Genomic DNA, 27163 nt, shown 5'->3' on the forward strand with positions numbered 1-27163 from the left:
CAAACCTTTAAGTGCAGAACAAAATCAGCATGTTCCCTCCAAGCCTCCATCATACATTATGCATGCGACAAAGTTTGGCAACAGTGGAGCTGATGTGATGACACAGCTAATCAATAAGAACCCACCGTATGAAACCTTTATAGTGGTTACTTTTTAAGGGCTCAAGTGAAGGAACTGTCTTTGTCAACTTTGGCTTAAAATATCCTTATATAGTTCAGGTACTTTCTCAGGGTCCACTGGTCTAGGTAAAAAATGTGTAAATTTTTGATGCCGTTTAGTCCTAGTCCCTTCTCTTGGAGTCCCATCTTTATTTAACGCAACGTAGTATCGTCTTCCAGTGTCCACGTGTTTATATAGATTTGATGAATATGTGTTATACCAGTTTTCTTCAAACTGCTCTCTGAATACACACTCCTGGGTTAATTTTTCCTATGAAAAAGAAAAGAAAAAGCAGTAAGAAACCAGCCACAAAAAGAAACTCTCTAAAAAAAAAAAAATATTTTCACTGATCAAAATCAGTACCTCACTGGTCAATTCACAAAATGAACCATTAAACATTCCCAATTTTAACTAAATAAAAACTGTATTTCTGGGTATTTCATAAAGCAATCACAAGGGTAGGTATCTGTATGTGAAGGAAAACTGATTCTCCAAAATCCTGGTTGCCAAAACCAAAAGAGAAACAGCAGAAACTAAAACAGATTTTTTCTTTTTTCCTGGTCATTCCCAAGCACCTCACAAGATGTTACTGAACTTGCACAAGCAATTGCAATTGCGAGCGTTCGAATGGCAAGACATAATGAAGGGAAAGCAGCATTGCTCTGCAGGGTTCTCATACAACTTAGGGCTTTAAAGTCTCTATAGCCTCCCCTTGCAAGGAATACTCAATGCACGTCATTAATTTAAAAAGATACAATTTAGTACCTATCATTTGGATTATTATTGGCATAATAAAACCACAGTCAAAGCGAGTACAAAGCCCATGTGGTGAGATAAGGTTAGGCAGGGAGCAGTCTCCCCACTTTGTACAGGGTTGTCCTCGTGTCCTGCTACACTGAGGAGAGCCATGGAAAGCCCCAGCTGCCCACCACAGGCTCCCACTTCTCCCATTTCATCGCCTGCTCCAGGCTGTGACACCCCTAACCTTTCCAGACTGAATGGACAAGGTAATTCCTTAAATAGCAGGAATCTGCTAACATGATTCAGTCTGAATTTGGAAGCCCTCACACAAGCAACTGAAGAAGAAGACTGGAAAACGTGGTGACCTCCAGCCTGAGCGAGCTGATGGACCTCTAGGAAAAAGGAGCCTGGAAATAGTCAGACTATTCCCAGGCTCTCGGACATAAACTATAATAGTGATAATATAATGCAGTATTATACAAGAGGTCTCACTTGAACAGCAGTCACATCGACCAAATTCAGCTTCCAGCTGAAGAACAATTCCTAACATCAAACCATGCAGACTTCTGCAACTGCTTTTCACAGAAATTAAATCTTAAAACAATCCTTTTAGATAGCTATACAGTGCAGGGAAAGCAGAGACCAAGGTCCAGAGGCAGCAAAGCATTTAGGGCACCTAAGCCTAAAAGCTGAGTGTGATTAAGGAGCCAAGCCTCCAACTCCAGGTCCCTCCAAGAAACACTGACCATAGCTTACTCCAGGAGGCTCCCAAAATCCTCCACCACCTGAGCCTCCAGCACAACTGTGGGCTGCAGGCCCCCGCGGGTGCCACATGCCAATGGGTTTGGAGCAGGCAAAACCATCCATTTGATGGCTCTTGGGAACCTCATGGCCCTCAGGAAGGGGAAGCACCCCCCAGGGCTCCACATGAAGTTAAATGTTGCATATTCAGCATGGCCATGGCCATGGTCCCATGGAGACTGGGCACCCACAACCGCAGCACCTTCCCTTGCAGCCTGCTTCCCTCCCCGGATGCTCAGGGGTGCATCCTGTGCACAGGAACATGAGCACGTGTACACACCTACTCTGTACAGGAATTTATTCTGAAGGAGCTCTTGACTACAACATTTTAGTGCATGAAGTAGCTCAAACACAGCGCCACTGTCTACTGCTTACCCAAAGACAAGAAACAAGCATTTGTTTACATTAAATCCTCCCCAGTGGGGCAGATCCTGCAACCACCTATTGATAATTGCCTCTATGTACTTTGACGGTGAGAAAGGGCAGCAATAATGAGTATTACTGAAGCCAGAATCATCTGAAGTCAAACCCATTCCAGTAGCCACCTCGTACAGGCTCAGAGTACAAACTGTATTATAAAAATGATTCAGCCATTGTAAAGACTGTCTTTAAGTACAGCTCTCAATAGTGCTTTATTTTGCATGATGTTTAAAATCACTTTGTTTGCAGATGCTAAGGGGTATTATGTGTTGGGTCTATAGGTCCATGGTGGGGAACAAGAAATTAATTCAGACTGAGTTTTCCTGCTCTCAGAAGGCAATAGGATCACATGACAAACACTGCAGAGGCACTCTGTACTAAAAATAGCAACATTTTAGGAAGATATTTCAGTCCTGTCTTGAATTCATTAATTATTTACTTCATCTGCATTTTTTTAGTATCATCATAAATTTCTATCTTTGTAAGAACAGTACTTCCCCGTGCCTTGAAGGAGAAATTTTAAAATAGCCTCTCTCTATCTGGCAGGTTTGATCAATGATGACAGTGCTGTGGTACAGGGCTTTTGTATTACACTGCATTCTGGATGAGTTCAGTGGATTTCAAGACTGTGAATCCAGTCTTTATTTTACAACTTTATCGCATTTTTGCATTTCTTCCTCTCAGAACACAGCTAGAGCTCTTTTGTCCCTTATCAAAATGCTAAGTCCTTTGTTTCAGGAAAATGAGACATTAGGGAAATATTTCAATGGGAACTTCACAGAGCGATCAGGATGCAGGTACTGATCTGCAGGTACGCTGCTGATCGCACTTTCAGAGACGTGAAACCATTTCTTTAGACATTCATGATATTTAGTGTCTTTCTAGGACACCAGGAAATCCTGGCTGTAGCAAACAACCACTGAAGAAAACTGACTTCAGTGACTTTGAATCTGACCCTACAGATAATTTGGGACTAAAATCTCAGTAGACTTTCTGTCCTTGGGAGAGCCTTGTGATAGTATCAAGACAGATAGAAAGAGATATAAACTAACATATTCATATATATGTTACCACAACAGTATTTAATGTGAGTTTACACTCCTGTTTGCATGCATTTTGCTCAAGCCAGAAATGCACATAACACAGGGGTGAGGCTGGCACACACTGGCAGCAAGTTTTGAACGCAAAAGCCTACGCTCCTTCTCGCCTCAGCGGCTCGGCACGCGAAAGGCTTGCTGAAAGCCACCGCTCCGGCCACGGGAAGGAGAGCTTGTTTCCTGACTACAAGCGGCTTGCGTTTCCCCTGCTGGCTGGGACTTTTAGAAAGCCTCTGCATGCACAGCCTAAAACCAAGTTTAGCCCTGGAATAGAGCAGCTTTTCCATGCTGCTATTCCAGCAACCGACTTCTCTATCATTTTCCCAGTGCCAATACTTCGTTGTCCCGTACTTCATGTCACCAGACATCTTTGTGGAAGACTAACACAAATACCAAACGTACCCCACTGGAACAGCTGTGGAAACCAACCCGCTTTCCTGTAAAAGAGGAGACTGCCTGCCATGATCAAATCATATAATTTGGGGACCAAATAAGGAGGTGACCTCAAAATTATATAAATCAGATGTCGCACCACATACCACATGTTTTCAATGAAGACTGTTTATGGAGTATTCCACTATAAAGAGATCAATTCTCATTTTACTGTATTTCCACACTTTACCTTTTTTTTAACCTTTTATTTAAATCTAGCTGTTCAAATAATTGAATTGTTCAAAGATCCACATATTATAAGGGCAAAGGAACCAGCGTGGATTGAATTCAGAAGCCTGGTAAAGTCTGGCCGGCATCAGTGAGCCTAGAATTCCATTTTGCTTGTTACATTCTCCAGTCTAAACTGTGGAGAAAAATAATTATTCTATCCTACTTCCAGGTAGACCCATTAAAAGTGAGATTACAAATTAACAAAGTAGAGGGTTACAGCCACCACAATGAAAGCTTTGGCATTCTATTTAAAACAGATATCCTTGTGAAGCAGCAAATTGAAAGTAAGTGGAAATAGGAAAAACACAGGTACGCTGCCCAGAAAATGGTTTCGTGACTTCAAATCTGATAAGGCATTTGTACTGCTTAGTAAATGAAACACAGTACAAGATCCTGTATAAAACTTGTCAATATTCTCTTTTCTTTTAGATAACCCTACAGAGTTAAAACCCTAATTGTTTTGTAATCTGATGAAAGGAAACTTCTTCTGACTGTCATTTCTAAACTCACAACAAGCACATTTCATCTTTAGCAAACAATTTTATTTCTATGCCATATATAGTTTTGCCTTATGCAAACTACTACATTGACTGATTTAATATAGACACTTAGCAAGTAAACAATCCAAAAGTCCAAATACTATTAAAAAGTAGTACATCTGATGTAATCAGTGCTTCCTACACGTCTGCTCTTTGTTAATCCACTCTGCCTTAATAAAATCATGTTTAGATATGTTGTCTCCTAAATAAGCTCGTGCAACTCCCTTATTACGGCTATACAATATTAATGAAAACTATACATGCAGTGAGAAGAGAGAAAAAAAAGAACTGTTCTCTTCCAAGTTGTGTTTTGGGTTTTTTTGTTTTTTTTTTTTTTTTTTTTTTGTTTGTTTTGTTTTTTTTGTTTTGTTTTTTTTGTTTTTTTTTTTGCTGTTCTGCTTAAAAGTACATACATTTTACCCAGAATTGGCCCTTCCTCCTCTGTAATGCAAATAGCCTGTAGAACATACCAGGCTTAGCTAATAATTAACACTCAGCAAGGGCTGTTGTAAATAAGGCTGCAGTAGACTGCTTTGTCTGATATCCCATGTTAAGCAGGTTAGCCTCTGGCTGAATGGACAACCTCCAGAGTAACCTCAGCCACCACTGGAAGCCAAATACTACAACTAAGCGGTGCCCCTTCTCTTCATAATTTAGTCAATAACAGTGCTAGTCAAGCTAGTCAAGCACTGCATTTTGAGTTATCTGACTTAGTGAATGGTGTTGACTTCTCTTTGACCAGTTTGTTCACGCTATGTTTTTCCAGCATGCTGTTTGTTTAATAATTTCACAGAACATAATGGGAAAAAAAAGTCTACTAAAAATGCTAGCTGACTTTTTCATGTCTGTGTCAGTGTTTCTACATGAGCATTTCAGGAAGATGGTAGGAAATCCTGCATGTCTAGAAGACAGATCCAGCAAATAAGTAGGCATACACACTGCCAGTTACATACATTTCATATTCCATAAGATAAGGGAAGTTAGGAAAGGTGTCCTGATAAAACCCCTGTTGGGCAAATACATTTTCCCTACTTGACTTCACTTTGTACTTTAACTTGGAGTATTCATCTTCACTTATTCTCCTAAACTGCTAATTCATTTGCATGAAGTTTTTATTATACATACACCCCCACTTACACAAAAAAAAACTTGGATATTCTGTACTGCAACCATGAAGTGCTTCTACATGCTTAAAAATTAACATCTTCCATACACAAAGTTTGTAAAATTAGCACCACCTGGGGGAACCTGGTCCCCTTTGAGTGTTATCATCAGGAGGGGCTATAGCTACACATATACTAAAACTGCAGTGGTACTATGTCACGATTAAGATAACAGAAAAGCAGTTTTCTGAACAAAGAAGTGGACTTCAGCATCAACAGTGAAATCTCAGGAGCTTGGTAAGCATGGCACAGATTTCATTCCTACTCCCTTTTCCACTGTTCCCCTCGTTTTCCCACTCCATGCTCTCCACACCATCATGGACTTCCTCCAGACGGAGCAGATGAGGAGGCAGCACTACTACCCTGCACACCAGGGCTGTTCACAGAGCTCTTCCGACACGAACTGCAGCAGGAGAGGCCAGTTAGGTCTCCATCCATTTTTGCCACTGCCAAATTCACAGCTATTGGTTTTAGTGATATCCACTGCACTGAGATTTCCAGTTTGAAGCATCCGTCGAGCTTCAAACATGCCCTCCGTGGTTATGCGATCATTATAGGAAGAGCAAGCCCACCATGCGTGAGCACACATCTGCCAGCACACGCTGCCAGTCAGCACTCACGCATATGTCCATAAAGGCTAAACCTGCCCAGCCAAGCGGTTTAGATGAAAACTCGTTTTCACCTAAACGTCAAGGGTCTGCTCTTGCTTCTGTTGAAAGAAATGACAAAATTCCACATCAAGGCCATGAAAGTTGTCACAGCTCCATTTCTCTGAAAGCTGAAGAGCTTCCTTCCCTCCACTACAACAGAGCAGCACCAGGAGGAAGTTGACTTTTGAAAAACAAGCAAGCAGGTGTGTTCCCCTCCCTCCAGTGCCAGCAGGATCGGACCCATACTGTGCCATTTACTATTCACACTTCTGACCTCTATTTTATTTTTGGTTTCCCTGGCACAATCCAGAACTACAGTCATCAATGTTATCTAAGCATCTAATTCATAATGCTTGGCTGAACCCTTCCAAGAATCAGAAAACAAGGTGGTATGCAATCTGATACGGCGCCTGAGCCAATTTTTAAAGAAGACAGCAGAAAAGTTCCCATCAGCTTAAATGGAACTTGGATCAGGCTTGCAATGATAAAAAGGCAACAAATATTTTAAGACACTAAAAGAACCATTTCAGGCACGCTCAGACTTACTGAAAGCTGTAACTTGACCTACCCTAGTTCCCCACTCCACATTCTCTTCTATCAAAAGGCATCATGTATGTCAAACTAGGTCTGTTATCCTACAGCTACACATACTCTCCACCCTGTGCAAGTGAAATACTAGTTAACCTTTTAACTCAATAGAGATTTTAAATGAATCATGTTTTACTTAAATATAACTAAAATAGAGTATAGCATCAAAGTGCTTTGTTAGCATTTTTTATTTTGGTCTCCAACCAAAGAACACCACCTTAAAGGAAAGCATAGTCCTCCTTGAGCAGAAAGTGTGTACTTTTTGTGTGTAGTGGTAGGAGCAGCTAAACTCAAACCTGAAAGATATTATAAATTGAGTGATAAAAAGCACTTAATTTGCATAGGTTTTTACACTCAGCTGTGTACCCCCCTCCCCAGATTTGACCTATCCATCATTAGAGAAGTACCTCATCCCTCCTAGGGTCTCATCATAAAAACAGGAGAACAATCAAGGACCTTCATGAAAGGCCCTTGCCAGAGGGACCAAACAATTATAATACATGTGCTGCGATAAAAATTTATCCTATTAAAATACTTCATGTTCTGTTCTTTCAACAAGTCCTTTTGATCAAGGATCAATGAATGAAAGTCTGTCTCTAGATCTAGTTACTGATTTTATGCAAACCTCTCTGCTAGGTTCTAGCTCAGAGGACAGGGACATTACTGACCACAGTGTCAGTCTGGGTCGATCTGGATGAGCTTTAAATGTCATCAGAGTTAAACAAACGAAGCTGCACAGGCTGTTACATTTTGGAAAGATCTTGTTCTCCTTGCTGAAATGCCAAACGTCCACTGGAATCTTGGAAAACAATGTGAAATTTGCTAGAAAGATTTTCGAAGCTGCAAAGCTTTGGTGGCCAGGACAGCAAAGGGTTGGTATTCTACGATCTTTCCCCAGCAGGACTCAATTGCATATGCAGTTGACATTGTTTGAAAATGAAGCCTTTCAATTTCCCACCTTTCTGGCCATAAAGGAAGGCCAGTATTTCAAAGAGCAACTGCTGAAGAAAACATGCCATGTTTGCCCATTTAGACAACAGTGCTCCTCCATTTGCTAACATTTCTCATTAGATGTCCCTCAAGAAACTGTTCTTTGGGCACTACCTTCGTTCCTTTTCTGAGAGGCAATCCCACCCTGAAGTCAAGGGTTAGATATAATTTTTTTTTAGTATTTCACTACCTGAGTAGGACAAAGAAAATGCCACAACGCTTTCTCTGGAAAGCCATGTATCTTTGGTGCTGCCGTGCCCTGCCTTAGGTTCTCAGCGATACAGCTGATCTAGCTTTCGGAAAAAAATCAGCAAGTCACAAGGCTTTTCTCTTCTGCTAACCTTCTGCTAACCCCCTCTCACACCCACATATGCATGCAGACACACACATGCCAGTGGAACCTTTTTAATGGGTCAAATTTTAGCTATGCAGTTAATTTCAGTTTTGATGAAAGAAATTGTCAATCTGCCTGAAAGAAATAGATATATAATAACAATTTCAAGAGAATCGGTGAGTGAAGAGGTCAAAGACCAAGCAGCTGGTCTACTAGGTAGCCAGCAGCATATGGACCTCCCAAAGAATTCAGATTTTACAAGTATAACGAAAAAAAAACCCTGATGATTTTGTTTAAACATGACAACATTGTTGTCCCACATTTATATATTCTAAAATGATTCAAAGAATTTTCCTCAAATTTTCCCAAATAAGTTTCCTACTCTAAGTCGAGATTCTGCATTAGATGCTGTCCTAATGAAGGCACCAGCAGGCCAATATCACGCCAGCTATTCAAGGACAATAAACTTGTCTAAAAACTGTCTTTAGTTTGCAGGCTCTTACAGGCAGAAACCATGCCTTGATTTAGGCTTTTTAAATGATGAAAACAGTAGGGCTCTTATCTTGATCAGGGTCTGCTGACACAACCATAAAATTAATAGGTGGTTTTATAGGAACCGGTCCAATTCTGCTTTCATTAAAGTCAATGGCACTTCCCTCAGCACTTTCAATGGTAATAGAATCAAGTCAAAATTTCTCCCAAGCACTCAGTCACAATTATAGTGCCTCCATCACTGTGTTAAAATCAAAGTGTAAAATTTTAAAAGATTAAAGATACACAGCCCAGGCCAGATCTCAAAAGCATGCAGCATACATAACAAAAGCCAAATTTTTTCCTCAGTAGCCACTGTGGAACATGGATTTAAAACCTGATCTTCAGATCAAAAGTAGCGGCAAAAGTCTGTCATTACAAAAGGAAAGAAAAAGAAGGCAAAGGGCTTTATAAAAGGAGGAAAAATGGATTTGCACTGTAACAAGCTTTATTTCTTAAGCTTATTGAATGCAACACAAATGAACTGCATTACTGCACATCACCAAATCAGCCTTAGTACATTCAAACTGCAAAGCAAATCCCAACCTAGACAAAATCCCTAATGAAGTCCCCGCAGGGCAGACTTTTCTACTCTGTCTTTGAAAATGATGAATGGCAAAGTGGAAAAGAGTGCCACATTCACATCCCACTGGATCCTGAGTCAGAAACAGAGCACATCAGCTCTTTATCTGATGCAGTGCTTAATCCCCAAGCACTTCTCAGTATGTCACTGCTGATGATGCTCTTTCAGTATGTCACTTCAACATACTATTCTCAGGTCAGCTTAATACACAGCACTTTTCTACACTCCAGTACAGCTAACACTGCTGGCTCCAGAAACACTTGGGCTAGATTGACTGGGGAGTTATACAGCTGCAAAGAGGTGAATCTGAAAAAGTTCGAAGTGAACATGTCCATCAGGGGCTTGCCAGGTAGGCTTCAGGTTTATAGCCCAAAGGGCAGTGCACAAAGTCTTCTCCCACCCTATGCTGCAGTGCTCCCTCACAGCTAAACCAGTGGAGAAGTAGCCCTACAAAAGACAAGCCTTTTTCTGTAAAGCCATCTGTGGCTTTCGAGGCCTGCACTGGCCTCCTACCAGGTCCAACGAGTGCTACTGTCAGAGCTAGGAAGGAAGCAAAAGAGTGCAGCTGAGGCAGGGGAGCAAGGCTACCCGCTCTGCAAGATGGTAGCTGTTAGATCGCCTTGGCTGCCTCGTCAAACAGCACCTGCAATCTCCAGTTTTTATAAAAATACAAAATTCCACACATCTTTAATTAGGGGAAGGCAAATTATCAAATTAAGGTTCAAGTAAGGTCTTGCATTATCAAAGCTTATCTTTATATATAGTTCTCATTTAAGCAAAAAACATTCTTGTGCTTTCTCGTCCTGGGCATGTAGTAATAATCCAAATTCAGCATGGAATCGCACAGACCAAGATAAGGAGATCACTGCAGGTTTTCTCTCTTAAAAAACTATCCTCAGATCTAGTCAGTAGCTGGAATGCAGTTCTCCAAAGAAAATCAATGACATAAGGAAAAGTGCTGATTATGCAGTATCTACCCCACAAGAAAGTACTAACAGGTGTCTACCTTTTGTGACAGGTATTATAATTCATGTAATTCTGATGTAAAAACAGACTGAAGTCTCAGTTTAGTAAGAACCATAATAGGTGCAGTTTCACAAATAACTTCTCCGAGACTATCTGTATTGATTATATATATATACAACTATCAATTTTTTTACACCAGTATCTACATCCCAAAAGATCTTTCTTTTCTACAGATTCTTTCCTACTTTGCTGTCGTCTTGCTGACTAGATCAGCTGCCATCCCTAATGCTAGCACCCGTGGGAAACACTATTTAACACTAGCCAGTGTTCAGTGAGACTGCTTATACAAATCCAGAAAGGGGCTGTTTAGAAAGCTGAAGTAGATGAGGTTGTAAACAACAAATAACTTCAGATTTCAGGTCTTGTCTCAGACCTACAAACTGAATAAAGAAACCATCCACAATAGCAATGTCATTTCCTACCATACACTATAGGGACAAAAAAAGGTTGTTCCTCACCTCCCAGTTATCTGCAAAAATTTTCATGCCTGTTCAAAATCTCATTTCTTCAATGATCTTAAACCTCCTAACTTCCCGCCTAAGCTTCCTTTTGACTTGTTCATAACAATTTGTTCTTGTCCTTTATTTTAAGGATTTTTTTTCTCTCCTTGGTATTAAACCTTAATGCATTTACAGAGACTCTATCATATCTTTCTATTCTTCTGATTATCCCAGTAACTCCTTTCTGAATCTGTTCCAGTTTCAATTCATCTATAACATGATGTGAGCAGAACTCCACTTTGTATTTGGATTAGATCCCACCTTTGCCTTATGCAGTGGCATTCATATAGTTCTCCGAAGTGCACGTTTCCCAGCACATCCTGGGATGCCTCTGCCTTCTTCAGAGCCACACAACCTCTGCATTGTAGACGCACTGGGATGAGTTAGTGCCTCCAGTATCTTCTCTGCTGTTTCTGAAGAGTGTTCAACTCAGAAAAATCCTTAACAGTAGCCCCAAGCGCATGGGTTCACATTTTGTACGCTTTAGGTCACCTAGTCCCCTCTGGGAGGCAGCCCTCTGCGCTGAAAATACTTCCCAACTTTGCAACACCTGCAAATTTCAGTAACGCACTCCTACTTCTTATGACAAGATGTTTAATGTCCCTAATAAAAGTCAGGAATAAAGGAGGATTAAGTCCACCCCAAGGACTAATCCATAAAAGTTCCACTAATAATTTCACTCCGACCTAACACTTTTCAGCACTTCCCATTCCTGCCTTCTCTTCAGTTCTTTCATCATCTATCAAAGTCTATCTATGCTAAGTCCCATCTTCCCCACTGTAGCAAATACTCTTTTCTGCTGGGTCATATCTAACACAGTCCTGCAGATTAGGGCAATGGTATTCCCCATTTCTAGGAAAAGAAGTGCCTATCAAAACTAAAATAGTAGATTTGCCTGAAACTATCAATCCAACTTCAGAAAACTCATCTGACACTTACTCCCTCTCTCTCTCTATTCTTCCATTCAAAAGTATGTTCTTAAGCCCTGAACACAACTCAGGGCAGACAAACGGCCTTGTAGCTTCCTAGGTCATGCCCTAACCACGCACACGGCTGCAGGTTTGCAAACACTTGAGGCTGGCAAATGCCTGCGCTGCGGCTGGAGGAAGCATGCCCCCCCTCCAGGCTTTGCTCCCACCTCGGCACCGCAGCCAGCCTCTGCAGCCCCACAGCTCATCGCGTGGGGAACCTCCGCAGCTGAACACAATCCTTCCATTTTGCCAGGTTATTTTTCAGTTCCCTGCTCTGGTTCACCATGCAGCAGCAGAAACACTTGTGCCAGCAAAAGGGTGGAAGGAGAAAACAGAGGCTTCTTTCAGCAGTGGTGTCAGCTGCACCCACTTCGACTGTTCATCAGACTACAGTCAAATCTTCAAACCGTGTTTTACCATCCCAATGAGTTTATTAGAGCTACTTGCTAGCCAAGTTAGTATGTTGTGCAGCCATATTCAGACTATCTTCCATTTGCACTAGTCTGAGAACATAGTGCTTGTAAAGAGTCCTGTCCCCTTTTCATTTATACAGCTTTAAAACCTTTTAACATATGTTTTAGTATCCCTGGTAAGGTCCAAATTAGCTTCATTGTAGCAATTTGCATTTTGACTTCAGGTTTGTGGGCCTTAAGACATACTTTTCTGCTACTCACCCTCCTCCTATTCCTTGCAGACTCTACTCAGTGTCCACATCCAGTTAGACTCCAAATCCTTCCCTGCAATTTTACCCTTGTTGGGATAAGTTTCCAGAGAATTTCTGTATCTTTGACAAAGTTCTAAGTTTCCTTCACCTTCAAGACCACGAGCACCTTTATGAACAGGTCCACTTCAGATCTCAGCAGTTTGCCTTTTCAAATTACTTACAGGTCTATTTCTTCAACTCTTGTGCTTGGCGTGAGTTTACTCAGGAACACAGGAGTCACTGCTACTGCTAAAAGACATCATCAGATTTTGGATCACAAGAGTGCCACCTTTTCCTGACCAATTCCATTTGTGCTCTGAATGCTCCTTGCAACTCAGCTGCTCTTGAAACTGCCCTCTGACTCCCGAGCATTTATATCATTTATCAAAACACAATTTATTTTATGCACAAGCAGAAGGGTGTTAAATCTGCTGTCACAGCCATACGCCTGCTGGGATGTGATCACTCTCAGCCTAGAAGACTGTGCTTTCATTCAGGGAAATTACATTTAGTTCTTCCTCCAAGAACTGTTGTGAACTGCAACTATCCTGTTTCCAGGATCACTTCAATCACAGGTGGCTGCATGTACACTGATGGGTAAATAATGCAGCTTAAAAAAAAAGAATCAAAAGCGTACGGGATCCCTGTAGATCAAAGGTATTTAACAGGAACAGGGAAGTGTGAATGACACTGCAAGCTCACTTTTATTCTCTCTCTTATTCTTAGATATGTGCATTGACCATATACTTGGCTGGCAAGTTGTTCCCAAAACACACCTTCAACTTTCTTTTTCTTTATTTTGTTTCTGTGCACCTTAACCTACTATTCGAAGGGCTGAAAGATTCCCTTCACTTATTTGCATAGGAATATAAAATGTGATAACACAATTCTTTACCTACAGCAAGTTATTTTTAGCAGACTATGAAAATCTGTTTCTTTTTCCTCAAAAACTGTTCATCCATCTTTGTAGTTGTATTGTCCAGGACCACAAGGACCCAAAAAATACACACATTATTGCAGGTGCTCTCCTACTTGGACAACAAGGAGGCATATTGTCACCTGCCTACATACTTACTGGCAAACCACATTTCTTCAAGGGTAGCACTGTCTCTCCCCTCCCCATCCTCACCCCAGTGGTTTTAGAAGCCCAAGGCAGGTTTAGTGCCCCAGAAGCCACTACTGCTACCAATCTAGTCTCTGCAGCTCTGTTCCAGGTGCTCTGTGGGCACACGATGTCCTCGCCCTACCTTCACCACCACTTCCAATTGTTCATGGCCCTCCTCAGCACATCCAGCCTCCCCTCCTATCTTCTTCCTCCTCTCCACACTCCTTCCCCACATCATTGCTACACATCTTCCACTTCTCTGCACACTTTTCCTTTTGGCCATATAACGGATGTTGCCTGCTGTGAGGGTCAGGGGCCCATGAACAGTCAAGGGACCAGCATTTGTGGAGAAGAGGAGCAAGAAAGCTCTATTCCCATAGGGCCAGTGTGTCCTACTACAGCATGTGGAGGCATGAAGATCATACAAATGATCACGAAGACCTCCTTCACTTCTCTGCATGGCACAGGGCAGCATGGCTAACAAACATTAGTTAACACACTTGCCAAAGGTGTTGGCGTGACCCATCTGGCAGTCAGAAAGGAAGGAAGATCTTCATGTCTCATCTTAACACCCTTCCGATCTTATCTGTAGCTTGGATTTTTCCTCCTCTCCAATGACAAGCACATTAACTGTTGTGAAACGTGATGAGTCATATCTGTAGTCTGCAAAGGGAAGGCAAGGTAAATGGAGAGCAGAAAAGGAGTTAGACAGGAGGGAAAGCTGCTGTCACCAAATAGCCTCCAAGTCATGGCTACATGGCTACCACTTGCTTCTTCAGAGTACCACATATATCTTCAGCTGTGCTTAGCCAAATTCCGGGGGTGGAGGGGAACTTGGGAACAGCCACTACACATTCTTGCCCAAGAGCAGTACCCAAGACTCTGCGCTGCTTGAACCAGAAGATGCAATAGGAACGACCTCCTGTAAAGGGCAGGCTGGAAAGAGTGTTTGTCAGGCAGCTGATGCAGATCTAGGAAGAAAGCAGCACTTTCTTCCTAGGAAGTGGCTTTGGAAAGGCCAAAATGAGCATGCCTGGATCGAGATATTCTGAAACTGATTTTACTGTTGCCTTTTACGAAAATTGGCAGAAGTTACCCATCCTGGCTGCTCTGCTCCGCCATATGTCCCATCTCCAGTGGCATCACAAATATCCTGGGAAAAATCTTCCTGTGCCAAATGTTTCACACACAAATCTAGAAGGATATAGGTATCATAGTAGCTGATCTGATTCACATCTAATACATTTCTCATACAGTAATTTGAATATAAATATGATATTGTTATAGACACAGGGCATCTGCTCCAGCAATATCAGTGCTGCAATACTGAGTGCCTGCAGAAACACACCTGTGCAAGTCCACAACACAGAAGCAGGTATTTTTCAATACCTATTTTTTTAACACAGGTCTAGGTATTTTTGATGTGGCATTGAGCTGTGGGTGGGAAACAGCTTTCCCATCTTACAAAACACATCCACCACCTCATACATATACCTGCTCTGCACCATGACAAAGCCAATGTCATTCACGGTCTTCTATGAAGAAATGAAGGCAAAGAGACCCACCTTCCAGAACTAGAGAACCTACTGTGCAAGAACAGAGTTCAAATGGGACAGAATAGTCCAACTCAAGCACCTGCTCTGCTTACTTCAGATGAAAAACTTGAACCTCAGTCTGTCACCTATCAGCCCTTAAACTAACTTTGGTTAAGCTGTTTTTCTCCCTTGCCAAAATGAGAACTCTAGGCTGGATTGTGACTTGCTTCTAGTTCAAACTGGTACATATATTCCCACCAGAGGACTTCATTTTCAATCAATTGCCCTTTTTTGACCAAAACCAAAAGCAAAATACTGTCACTTAAAAATGTCCAACCAATTCTATACACAAATCTGTTCTGAGGCCTGCTTATCTCAGTGTTTCTATGAGAGCTGACAGTTGCTGAAATATAGCCACTAGAACTGCTAGTGTTGACAAGGCTTTAAAGCATCATCACACTGAGTAGCCATTAGAGGTTATATTTCATTGGAAGTAATGTAATTCAATTACCATCATTCTTCAGTATGTTCCATCTCTGGAGGCTGACAATATGCCATATCATCCATCAGATTTTAACCTGAACTTTGCATTCTGGCCCCATAGATTGCCAGTTCTCCACTATAAATGGCTTCATATTTTTAACCTCATTTCTTAAGGAAAAGAGGTCATACAATTATTCTGTCCGTCTGTCTGCCTGCTAGCCTGTCAGTCCTTCCTCAACTTTTCAAACAGTTTCAATCAAGAGGCAAAGGTCTTCAAGAAAATTAAGTTCTTGTCAATTTTGTGACTGATCAGAGGCATCGTAAAGAAAAAGAAATCACTTGCACATTCTGCTTGGGAGTGGTGAGCAGTCAGTGCAAACCAACAATCCAGTGAGCACGGACAGCTAATGTCCAGGGTGTGAGACATGAGCCCTTAGGAAAGCAGATTCCCTTAGAGCTGTGCATGGAACAACTTTTTTTTACTAACACAGTGAACTCAGTAATGTACAGAGAATTTCTTGTGCATATTTCTTCAGTAAAAAATGTTTTCTGTAATTCAGTTTGACTGTCAAACGTATTACACACACAAAATATAAATTACATAGAGAAGTGATTTACCATTTTTTTGTGCCAAGCCTATGTATTTAAGATCTACCAGTAACTAGTCAGTTTTACATTTTTTCTTTTTCTGAATACCTGAAGTGTAGAATAACTTAACTGATTCATTGACTACACATTTATCTGCTTAAATGATTACTCTTTTTGCTGATTTTCAACATCACTGATTCATATTACTGTTGGTTTTCTGCCTTTTTTGCTACCGAACTGAACCACTTCTGACTTAATTGGTTCTTTAACTGTAGATCAGCTGCACAAGAACCGGTCTTGTTTTCTATCCATAGGCAGCTTGTTTCCACCTGTCATTGCTTCCACTCCCTTTCTCTTTGCCTCTCCATTCTTCCAACCTCCTGCTCCTCCATATTGCCATTTATGCTGAATCCCTTTCCTTTCACCTTTCCCACCTCCTTGTTCCCACCACCTGTGCCTCTCCCCCTTTCCTTCTTGTCCACATGTTCTCTGTCCAAGCCTTGCCCCTCATCCTGCCACCTCCTGTTCTGCCTCCCCAGTACTGCACCATTTGCTGCATCTTTTGTGCTTCTGTCTTCACCTGCTCTTCTCCCGGGGCACAGTCGCCTTGCTCCCCTGCTTCCCCTTCTCACAGAAGAGGTTGTTAGGGAGGGATCAGTGAACCCGAATATCCTGCTGAGAACACTTCTGCTGGGCATTCATATTTTAAGGTCTCTTCCACAAATCAAGTATTGGGAAACCAGACTTCCTTCTTACTCTTTCTATTTTCATCCTTCTATTTGTCCCCATCTTCTCGTGTTTTTTCTCAGTCTAGCTGTTGTCCCACTCAATTCCCTTCCCACACTTTTCCCAGTCTCCCCTTTGACACATGTATCTTCATGCATCTGTATCCAAAGTCACACTTGTTACCACTTTAACTCCTTTATGAGTGCCTCTCTGCAATGCCTACCCACCAGATTCCCACAAGCCTCTAGTCGATCATTGGAATCCTCTCCTTCAAGCCTCTAGCGAACCCCAATGAATATACAGCCTTCCTTCATTTTAGATACTTGCCTCTCCTTTGGACTTGCCATCCTCTTCCTCAAATCAGGGCACCTCTCTAGTCCTGCTAGCCTTGTCAGTTTTGGAAGCTGGCACTTTACTGCTAGAAGGAGTTGCCATCTATCATCTAGGGTAGATGGCAGTTGCCTTCTACCTACTTGATTTCAGATACCCCTGCCCATGATCTGACCAGGGTGTGAACCCCAGGAGCTGCTAGAGGTCTCAAATTCCAAGAAAGGGCCATGTCCCATACAGCTCTGCTGCACAGGGTTAGCAAGGTACAGGTCTCCAAGACAGCCTCGAATTGCCAAGGATGGTCACCCATCAGCCGCAGGTAGGTTTGTTCACCATTCAAACTTCCATATCAGAAATTCCTATTTTTACTCCTTCCTTAAACCACTCCTCATCTCTAATGCCATCCCATCTAAAGCCTCTTGCACTCATTCCTGTGCTTTTCGTACTTTTATCAATTCTCATTTCTTGTTTTCTCACCCTCGTAGGCCACCCTTTACCTCCCCCATCACTTGCTTGCCAATCCCTAGAAAGCTCTCCGCCTACTAACAAAAAGCCATGACTTTGAATCCTTTTAAGTCTCTACTGAAATTACACTTTCACAGAGCTTACAATACACCTTTTAGTCTTCAGCAACTAGCTATGGCCATTAATCTCAGCTGCTTATATCTAAATTGTAGTCAGTATACATTATCGCTCATTCCTGATTTTGTCACCCGTTATCTCTCCCTTATTTGTTATACCACAGGAGGAAATCTTGTTTCTAATTAGACCAGAAGATACTTAAAGCAGAAACAGTGTTTGTACAGCACCTAGCACAATAAGGGCTTGTACAGCACCTAGCACAATAAGGGCTTGTAGGAGCTATACACTATTTTTGTTATAGAACACAAAAGTTATAATTTTTGAAGACAGCTAGGAACTTACCGAGCCATACAGTTCTCCTTTCTCATTCATCCCAAGGTAGAGTCCACTGTCAACTCCTCGAATGCTGACCAGGCCCACTGCTATACTGATAAATTCCAGTATACCTACAAAATACAGGAAAAAAACAATGTACAGGTTGTTTCCATTTAAAGATTTTTCTCAGACATGACTGATCCCTGAGCGACAAGCTGCTGTTTTCAAAGTAGTTTTTCCATTTTCAGAGTTGTTTTGAGGAAGCTGAGGAATAAATGAATATATTTTCAGTTGTGGTTTTTGAACAATTAAGTCCTTTGAGTTCGTACTAGAACAATGCACTGCAGAGAGCATTAAGGTAGCAAATTAAAAGATTAGTCTCAATCTTTCTCAGTATTTTTTAAACACAAAAATAAAACTCAGGCATATTACACCACATCTGTCAGTATTCCGATTTGCACAACAAACAATACATTCAAGGAAACAAAATCAGGTATTCAGGTAACCAAAGTTACCATGATTAAAGAACTTAAGAGATTTGGTTTATAAAATAAATTCCTAGAAATATATTTGAATCAGAACTGCAAGATGAAAATAAAATGTTACATTTTACAGAACCAAAAGATCTACTTCAAGGCATCAGTGAATCAGGAATACATGGAAAGAGTTTTACTCACAGTATGATCTTCCAGAGGCTCCAGAAATGAAAATCTGTAGTACCATTCAGTCCCACACATATTTGTCTAGATATTAATCATCCTAACTCTCTGGAGTGTTTTTACTCATCTCAATTCTGAAAATTAAATTATTCTCAACCTAAATAAGTGTATAAATGATTAATTCTTCTTATACACATTATAGCAACCTCACACAGAAGCATTTGTGCACTACAGCTAAGAACATCTTGCAGAGAAGCACTGCTTTTGCAAAGCTGCCTAGGATCAGCGGCAATGTGCCTGGTACAAAAAGAGTCTGTATCACATACCAAGTCATCTGCCTCTGAAGGTTTGGGGTTTTTTGGCAGCCTTCCCTGCAAATTGTTTACCTCCTCAATGAGGATGCTACCAGCCAATTCTTGCATAGATGTAGAATTCTTGTGGAGCAAAGTGGAAATTGCTTCCTATTTCAGAGTGTTCGTATAAGTCTAATGATCTCTCTGGAGTTATCCAGCAACATTAAGCAGCATACTGCTGCAGTACACTACTTTCTGAGCCACGTAATAAAACATAGAGTAGGATTTTCAATATACTTCTGGAATTTTATGTCTAAGCACGCTACATAACCATTTTAAAGCTTTTTGGAAATTATATTTACATGAAATAATACAATAACAGTATAATATGTGTTGAACCTCACATGGCCAATAAAAAAGCACTTTCATGGATTTTTCGAACAATTAATTTGGCATCTCTCGGAAAATAGTTGTGTGCTAATCAATAACAGGCATGAATCACATAAATCTAACAAAGCACGGGCTGAAGCCAATAGGGACAATTTATAGCCCAGCTAATGTAAAGATGAAATGTATTCCCTGTAAGGGACTATTGATCATTACCTTATATATTATTCAGTACTACAAACACCATATTCTCAGTGTTTTGATAACCCTGTTTTAAGGCCTAGGCATTTTAAATTATTCTCTACATACATACAAGGAAAATGGCTTCACAAATACTGGGAGAAAATATTTAGTAATTATTGCATTTTTGAAGTAATAAAAAGTGGTAGTATGTTGCTTATATGGTATACAACAGCATCTCTAATACAATTGATCCATTGAAACAATTTAAATCTTCCCCTTATATCTGGACGTGCAATACTTCCAGACTTCTTAATAAAGGTTTTTCTGTAAAGCTTTCACTAAACTATCATATTTCCTGATATTTTACCAGGCAGTTCTAACTGAAGTTAAATCTTATGTTAAGTATGTATTATACCATACTGTAGCTAAGTTAGTGAGGCAGGCATCTTTCACATCAGTATAAAAGTGGACTTTAATTGCTGTCCTCATTTCAAGTATTTGGGTGCACACTGCTTAGCGTGTTAAAAGAACAAAAAAGCACTGTCACATCCTATTGTGAGTGCAGAAGATGCATTTAAGGTACTTGGCAAAGAGCATCCACATTATTTGAGATCAGAATAGACTTGTTCATTTAAAAAATTCAAAAGCCTATTCACAACAAGCTTTATGTGCCATCCGATTAAGTCCTCAAGCAATTGTCTGGGGCCAACCATGCAGTCTGCCACAAGTTCTGCTAGTTTAAGGACTGCATGATTTGGCCCAACACTCCTGTGAATATTTTCACTTTATAGCTTCTATAATGTGCACATGGTACTTAGGATTTGAACCAAATATTAAAATAGATATTCCTCTTCAGGATGAGGCTGGAGAAAATGAAAGTCAGGACAGCTCCAAACTTTAAAGGCTATAGCCCTATTTATAGTCAAAAAATGGGGGAGAAGAAGGGAGAGAGAAAATAACTGTCTCAGGACATGGGATCCTGCGGAATATCTTCTTGTCAGAGACTGCAAAGACCCACTTCTCCCTAAAGGGGGAGGAAGAAACTTTGTGGGAAAGTTATTCTTTATGTGTCGCATCAGCCCTTCATTCACCTCCTTGCACACGATCTAGCTTTGGACCATGCTGAACAGCAGCGCGATACCAGTCTGGCCATGTACAGCCAGTCCTGCACTCCCACCAAACTCACAGGAGGCAAGTCGTTTACAGAACGTGAATTTTTAAGTTTCAACTGGTTTATCTATAGCAAAGAATAGAATGATAGAGCGTATCTGGCTCAGCTTTAAGCAATGAACATCTTTGCAAAGATGGATCTTTTCCTATCCCTTTGTGCACTTTTGTCCTTTGCTATAGACAGTCTCCCTTTGTACGGCTGGAGCGAAGCAGTTTAGCCCCACTGAGCACCCTAAAACACCATCCACAGTAACTAATACAGTAAACAAGCACCTCCGCCAGCTGCTTATCTGTCACACTTCCAGAGGAAGTAATGAGGTGCCCTGCACAGAGAAGGGAAGCCACAAAGGGCTGGCGGACACCGAGCAAGGTAAGTAGAGCCGTGTAGTAATATATTTAGCAAAAAATCATTCAGCCAGAGGGGGAAAAAAACGGGGGGGGGGGGGGGAGAGAAGAGCAATTCCTCGTGGTGAAGCGACTGTGCGTGCAGACCCCTGCAGAGCTGGCGGGGTGCTGGGGAGGCGGCCCGGGGGGAGGCCAGGAGGGATTTCCCAGGCTTTCCCCTCTGCCCGCAGAGAGCGCCGGGCTGCTCCGCGCCCGCGGCTCCTTTCCCCTGACACCTACTGTCTGCTTTTAGAAAGCTCCGCATTTGGCACTCAGCTGGAACAGACCTTTCAGCCGGGATGTTTCCCGCCTGTCACAGCTGTCACCGCTCCTCCCTCTCCCCCACATTACGCCAATTAAGAGCCCGGGGCGCAGACAGCGACGGCTCCCCGGAGCCAGCCCGGCCGGAGCGGCAGCGGGGACCTCCTCACCCCGCGGGCTGCCCTCGCCCCTAAAACCCGGCTCGCTGCTCCGCCGCCACCCCGGGCGCTGCCTGCGAGCGGCCCCCGCCCCGCCGCGGCCCCAGCGACAGCCCGGCGGGCCGCGGCGGGGGGCGGCCGCCCCGGCGGGGGCCGGCGCGGCGGGGCCGGGGCGAGGTGCCGCGGCGGGCGGCTGCGCGGCTCCTGCAGAGGATGATGAACGCAGCGGCTCCGTGTAGCAGCAGGTCCCGGGGAGCGGAGGTCACCTGCTGACAAGCTTTTTTTTTTTTCTTTTTTTTTCTTTTCCTGCATGCTCCTATTTTTTTAATGCTGTGCATGCAGTACTTGTGCTGACGCACAGAGGCACGCCTCTCCGCTGTTACAGAGTTCCTGAATTTACAATGACTCCACTGTCTAGCAAATGCCCTAGACTAAAGGAGACTGCATCAAAAAAAAAAAAAATCTTTTGTCACCTAGGAGAGATAAGGCTTTGATCACATAGGATCGCATTACGGGAGGGACCCAAGCCTGCTCTCCCGAGGAGCTTTTATTTTAGAGATGGACATCTTACTGCAGGCATTGCGAAATGCCAGGGCTTCCAGAACCGGGCGAGTATAGACACACAATATGGCTCGGTTTATTGTATGCAATAGGCACACATCCAACATAGCATCACAAAAGAATTGCTCTTATCTGATGTCTTTCCAGAGGTGTGTGTGTGCGTGCGTGTGTGTGCGGGGAGGGGGGATTCCCACGGGGCAGAGCCATGAGAAGAGTTTAGGCGCAGCCCCCGGGGTTCTCTTTGTCCTCCTTATTCCTGCAGGAAAACTTCCTTCTGACTCGTGTGTCCACACACACACAGGCTCAGAGGTGAGCAAGTTAGCTTTCTCCCCACACGGGCAGCTCTCGAGAGTTTGGGCTTACCATCACCAAAACCCAAAGAGCACCTGCCATTCGACCACCTGCCGATGAGCACAGCAGCGGTGTCCCCCCCGGCCCCGGGACACCAGTACGCAGATCCCCGTCTCTAAGCCAGGAACCCCAAAGCGTCCCATCGCGTAGCCTTGCCCAGCCTACAGGACAGTGCGGGGAGCGGGGGGGGTATCAGCGGAGCATCACCGAGAGTTAGTGCGACGGTGCTTACTTGGGGGGAAGGGGGTGACCGAACCGGGGGGGGGGGGAGGAAAAAGAGAGAAAGAAAGAAAGAAAGAAGACCGTCTATTTAAAGCCGAGACGCTGCAAGGGCGAGAATAGCTGCCCCTCGGAATTGTTAGCTTCCTACGGCCGCGGCTGCAAAGCCCTTTTTAAAAATAGACGCCTCGCGCACTGTGGTCGGGGCCGCGCTGGGCAGGGAGCAGCGGGCGGCGCTCGGCCCGGCGGCGAAGGGGCCGCGGGGTGCCGGGCCCGGCGCCCCGGCTGCCGCGGCGCGGGCGGTGCGCGCAGCGGCGCGGCCGCGCTGCACCTGCCGCCGCGTGCGCGCGCCGCCGCCGCTTCCCGGCGCGCGGCCCCCGGGCGCGCGCCCACCTCGCCCTCCGCCTGCGCGGGTGCGCGCGCGCGGGTGCGCACCCGCCGGGGGACGGGGCAAACCTGCGTGCGCCTGTGCTGAAGCAGCTAATCGCAGCGTCCCCGTGCGCCAAAGAAAAATGCCGCGGTGCGGAGTCCCGGCGTTGCCCTCGCCGTGGCACTGCCCCGCGCTCCCGCGTGGCGCTCCCCGCACTTCTCCCCCCCCACACACCCCGGCTCTGCGGTGCCGCAAGTGCCCGGCCCGAGGCAAGCGCAGCGCGGCCGGCACGCTGCGGGGCGGCGAGGCAGTGCGGGCAGCGGCGCCGAGCGGAGGTGACAAACCTGCGAGCGTGCGAGTTCGGACCCTCTCTCCCTCCCCTACCGCCCCTCCCCGGCGCCCCTTCCATCCGCGCCCCTTGGAGACCATCTCCTGCAACACCGGTATTATCTAAACAGCCTCACCAAGCAATAAAATACAGTTTAGATATCGTTCAACATCTGGCATGAAAACACGAAGCAAAAAAAAAAAAAAAATACCACAAGACTTTGCTTTTACGACCGAATTTAAGTGCTGTCAGGTTGGTTCACTCACAAGTTAACTCCTTCCAACAGCTGGGAGCGTGGCTAGCTAACCTGGCGTATTTTCCTCACCCCTCCTTAAAAAACAAAGACTCAGATCATCCAGGCTGTCTCAGTGACTTTCGTACATTCAGTCTGCCGGGCCTTTAACAACCTCCCTGGCAGCCAAGCAGCTCCAGGGCCATTGGACCTGTGTGCGTGTGCATGTGTGCATGCACGGGCTCTCCAAAGTGCACGGAGCCATAAGCCCTCCAGTCGGCAGCCCTCAGTGCTGAGTCACAGATAGCGTCCCCTGGAAATGAAATCCACGGAATGCTCTTTAAAATTAGCTCCCAGCTTTAGGCGGCTCCGGAAAAGCCCCCTTTCGCTGCCCGCCGCCGGCAGGGTTGCGAGCGCAGCCCGCGGCCGGGAACCTGCGCGCCCCGCGGTGCGGCCGGCTCTGCTCTTACTGCCGGGCTGCGGCGCCCCGTCGGTGCGGGCGGCCGAGCCCTCCGAGCCGCCTCCGGCAGGGATCGGCAGCCGCTGCCGCTGAATCCCTCGCTGAGAAGCAAAACACGGTCAATTTGCAAGTCAGGAAGTTACTAGGGCAGGTAACCGAGAGAGAAAACGAAAGAAAAGCCTGCGTTAATTCGCGTACAGGACGACAGCCACTCCCTTCAGGAAACTCGGTGAATTTTAAATTGTAGTGGTTAATGATTAAAAACCCTTTAAACTCGTGAAATCAAATCATTCAGTAGAAACGTCCGGAGCAAAAATTCCACCGCCGCCACCACCACCACCACCTCCCAACATGTATCTACACTTAAGCAGAACTTGGGGCTACATAAATATCGCCATCAAAACCGCCGTGACTTTGGTGCGGGCTCCTGCTTCGCTGCGGTTGTGCCACTTGTACATATCTGCAATTCCGGACACATTCATTTTTTCCCTTCGCTGACCAGACATCACCGCAAACCCCCCTCTCCGCCCGCTCCGCACCCCCCGGTTCCCCCCGCCCGTACTTCTACCACATTATTTCACCACATGACCACTAAAGGGTTAACGATAATACCTACCAAATCTGCTGTGGTCTTGCCTGGTTCCCTGGATAGTACCATTGGGGAAGATTTCTAAATGAAATCCAGTCCTGCAGTATAGCTGCCTCCGCCTGAGGATCCCCTTTAAATGGTCCAAGTCCGTGACTGCAGGCCCCCTGGGTAGCCCACCTGCCTCAGACTGACCCAGGTGGTCACTTAACAAAACCGGACTATCCACCGGCAAAACGGGCACATTCCCAAAGGGTACTGCATCCTGCACACCGAAATAGTTCCCAACTTCACCTAAGGGAGCCATCAGAAGATTCTGCTTTTAGAGAATAAGAATAAACAATAATGATGGTGCCAAACCCAGGAGATATAAGATTAGGTATATTCCACTCCTCTCCCCTCCCTATCGCAGTTACAGAGAAAATGTTCTTTCTTCAATCCATTAAATGCATAAATAAAAGTAATATTCTGTTTTGACTGGTACAGGTTCAAGGTCAAACCAGTTAGTCTAAGAAACCACCACTTTATACTCACACACTGACATATTTATAAACATATAGATGTGTATATCTATATATATGCATATATCCCCAGCTCTTAGCAAGCAATAAGGTCTTCAGCCCATCCAACTGTAATAAAGAAAAAAATCCGTAGTTTCTCCATTTGGTTTAAGATAAGAATGACCATAGCAACTTAAATACCTAGGCGTTATAGGGATTTTTTTTTTAAGATGCACAGGCTACGTCAGGATTTATGGATTCTGACTCCAGAAAGGCATGCGCTGTTTTTACTCTATAACAGACTGCATACATCAGCATGAATCCCGCAAAGGGGGGAGGGGGGAAATCTCACGTTGTTGGCTGAGATAAATCCAAAAAAGAAAAAAGGAAAAGGAAAAAAAGAAAACTTTTGACGTCCAATTCTATTATCCAGAATTCTCAGGAGGCTCGGCAGATGTCCATTGGGTTAGGGTTATTGACGATCCACAAGCAAAGCAGAAACGTACAAGTGCTTGTGTCTTTCTTGGCTGGCTCGAAACAGGTGTTGCTTCTGCAGGGCTCCCTGTGAAATGTTGTACTCCAGCACTGAGCTGCAGCTCTTGACTGTGGATCTCCATCCAGCACGCAGAGTGGCGCAGGAAGAGGCATTGGGCTGGGTTTAAGGTAGTCCTGATTGCTGCTGGAAGGCTCCTCCGAGGTCCTAGCGCGCAGCCCTACCTGCTGCAATACAGCCGCGGCTCCGGCGCTAGGCACCGCTCGCAGCCGCTCTCCGCCGCTCTGCGGCACGGCCGCGCGCCCGGGAAATCGATAAATAAACGGGCGAAACTTCCGCGGACGGGAGACGCGTCCGCTCAGCGTCCGCGGCGACGGCGCTGCGGGCGGCAGGGCGCTGCGGGAGATGCCCGCAGTGCCGCTGCCCGTGACATTGGCCGGGACGGCAGCGCCGTGCGGCGGGGAGCGAGCCCGGCCCCGGCCCGGCCCGGCCCCGGCCCGGCCCGGCCCCGGCTCGCCGCGGCCACCCCGGAGCACGGCGCGCTGCCCGGCAGCAGCAGCCGCCTGGGTGCCGGCCCGAGCGGCGCTTCAGGTAACCGGGCTGCCGCCGCCCCGCAGCGGGTTTTAAACCGAAGCGCGGGGTCCCCCGGGGCCGGGGGTGGGGGGCGGCGGGGCCGCGCCGCAGCGCTCGTCCTTCCCACCGCGCGGGGGCTCCTCGCCCCCCGCCCGAGCGCCGAGCGCTGCCGGCTCCGCGGCGGCCGCGGCGCCGCCTCGGTGCGGGGGGCGCCGGGGGCCCCCGGGGCGCCGCGGCGCTGCTGGGGCAAAACCGCTGCTCCCCGGGCCGCGACCTGGCGCGAGTGTTTCAAAGCCCCGCGTGGGGCAAGCAGAGGAGGGGGCAACCGGGGGCGGGGGGCACTGTGACAGAAACTCGCCCCCCAGTCGTTGCGGGAGAAGTGTTTTCCTCCCGAAAAAGAAGTTATTTCAAACCGCCGGCAGAGATCCGGGCGGATTTATGTTTCTTCTTATGATGCCGATGATTGATGTTGTGGTTTCACCGCGCACCAATACAGCTGCATTAATTAGCAAAGGGACAGAAGGGTCTCCTGGTTTTCCAGGATTGCTGGAGCAGAGCTCAAGGACTGGGCACAATACGGAGGCTTAGGCTGAGGGAGAGGATAACTCCGGCAGCCCCACAGAATTAAATGCAATGCCTGAAGGCAAGACCTTGGGGGAAGAGAGGGGGGAGTAAGAGAACGAGAGAGGGAGAAAGGGAGAGGAAACATAATATCATGGGGGTAGAGGGAGAGATTGCATGGTGTGAATGATGATGTACATCTCCGAGGGGGCAGGGCCACGGAAGGTCACTGGTGGAGGCTGGAAACAGAGCTCAGGGAAAGGAGAATTTTGCAAGAGGGTTAATTAAAAATAATCGATGTCTTAATGTTT

The 27163-nt window shown here is 45.1% G+C and overlaps 1 protein-coding gene across 1 annotated transcript; it reads right to left on the reverse strand.

Moving 5' to 3' along the window:
• On the reverse strand, positions 1-25109 carry FGF9 (fibroblast growth factor 9). The gene is made up of 3 exons (XM_062577289.1): positions 24756-25109; positions 18151-18254; positions 1-429 (listed from the first exon to the last, which is right to left on the reverse strand). Exons 1-3 carry the CDS (start codon positions 25030-25032, stop codon positions 184-186), a joined length of 627 nt encoding a protein of 208 aa, XP_062433273.1. The 5' UTR covers positions 25033-25109; the 3' UTR covers positions 1-183.
• Between the last annotated feature and the right edge of the window lie 2054 nt (positions 25110-27163).

Source organism: Rhea pennata, chromosome 1, assembly GCF_028389875.1.
Source record: "Rhea pennata isolate bPtePen1 chromosome 1, bPtePen1.pri, whole genome shotgun sequence".
NCBI classification, from domain to species: Eukaryota; Metazoa; Chordata; class Aves; order Rheiformes; family Rheidae; genus Rhea; species Rhea pennata.

Excerpts from the sequence above, each read along its gene's own strand:
- FGF9 (XM_062577289.1), bottom strand. The coding sequence starts at position 25,032 with ATGGCTCCCTTAGGTGAAGTTGGGAACTATTTCGGTGTGCAGGATGCA. Across the intron at positions 18,255-24,755 it reads GCAAGACCACAGCAGATTTG|GTATACTGGAATTTATCAGT; the intron begins GTAGGTATTATC and ends TGTATTTTGTAG. Across the intron at positions 430-18,150 it reads AAGGAGAACTGTATGGCTCG|GAAAAATTAACCCAGGAGTG; the intron begins GTAAGTTCCTAG and ends TCTTTTTCATAG.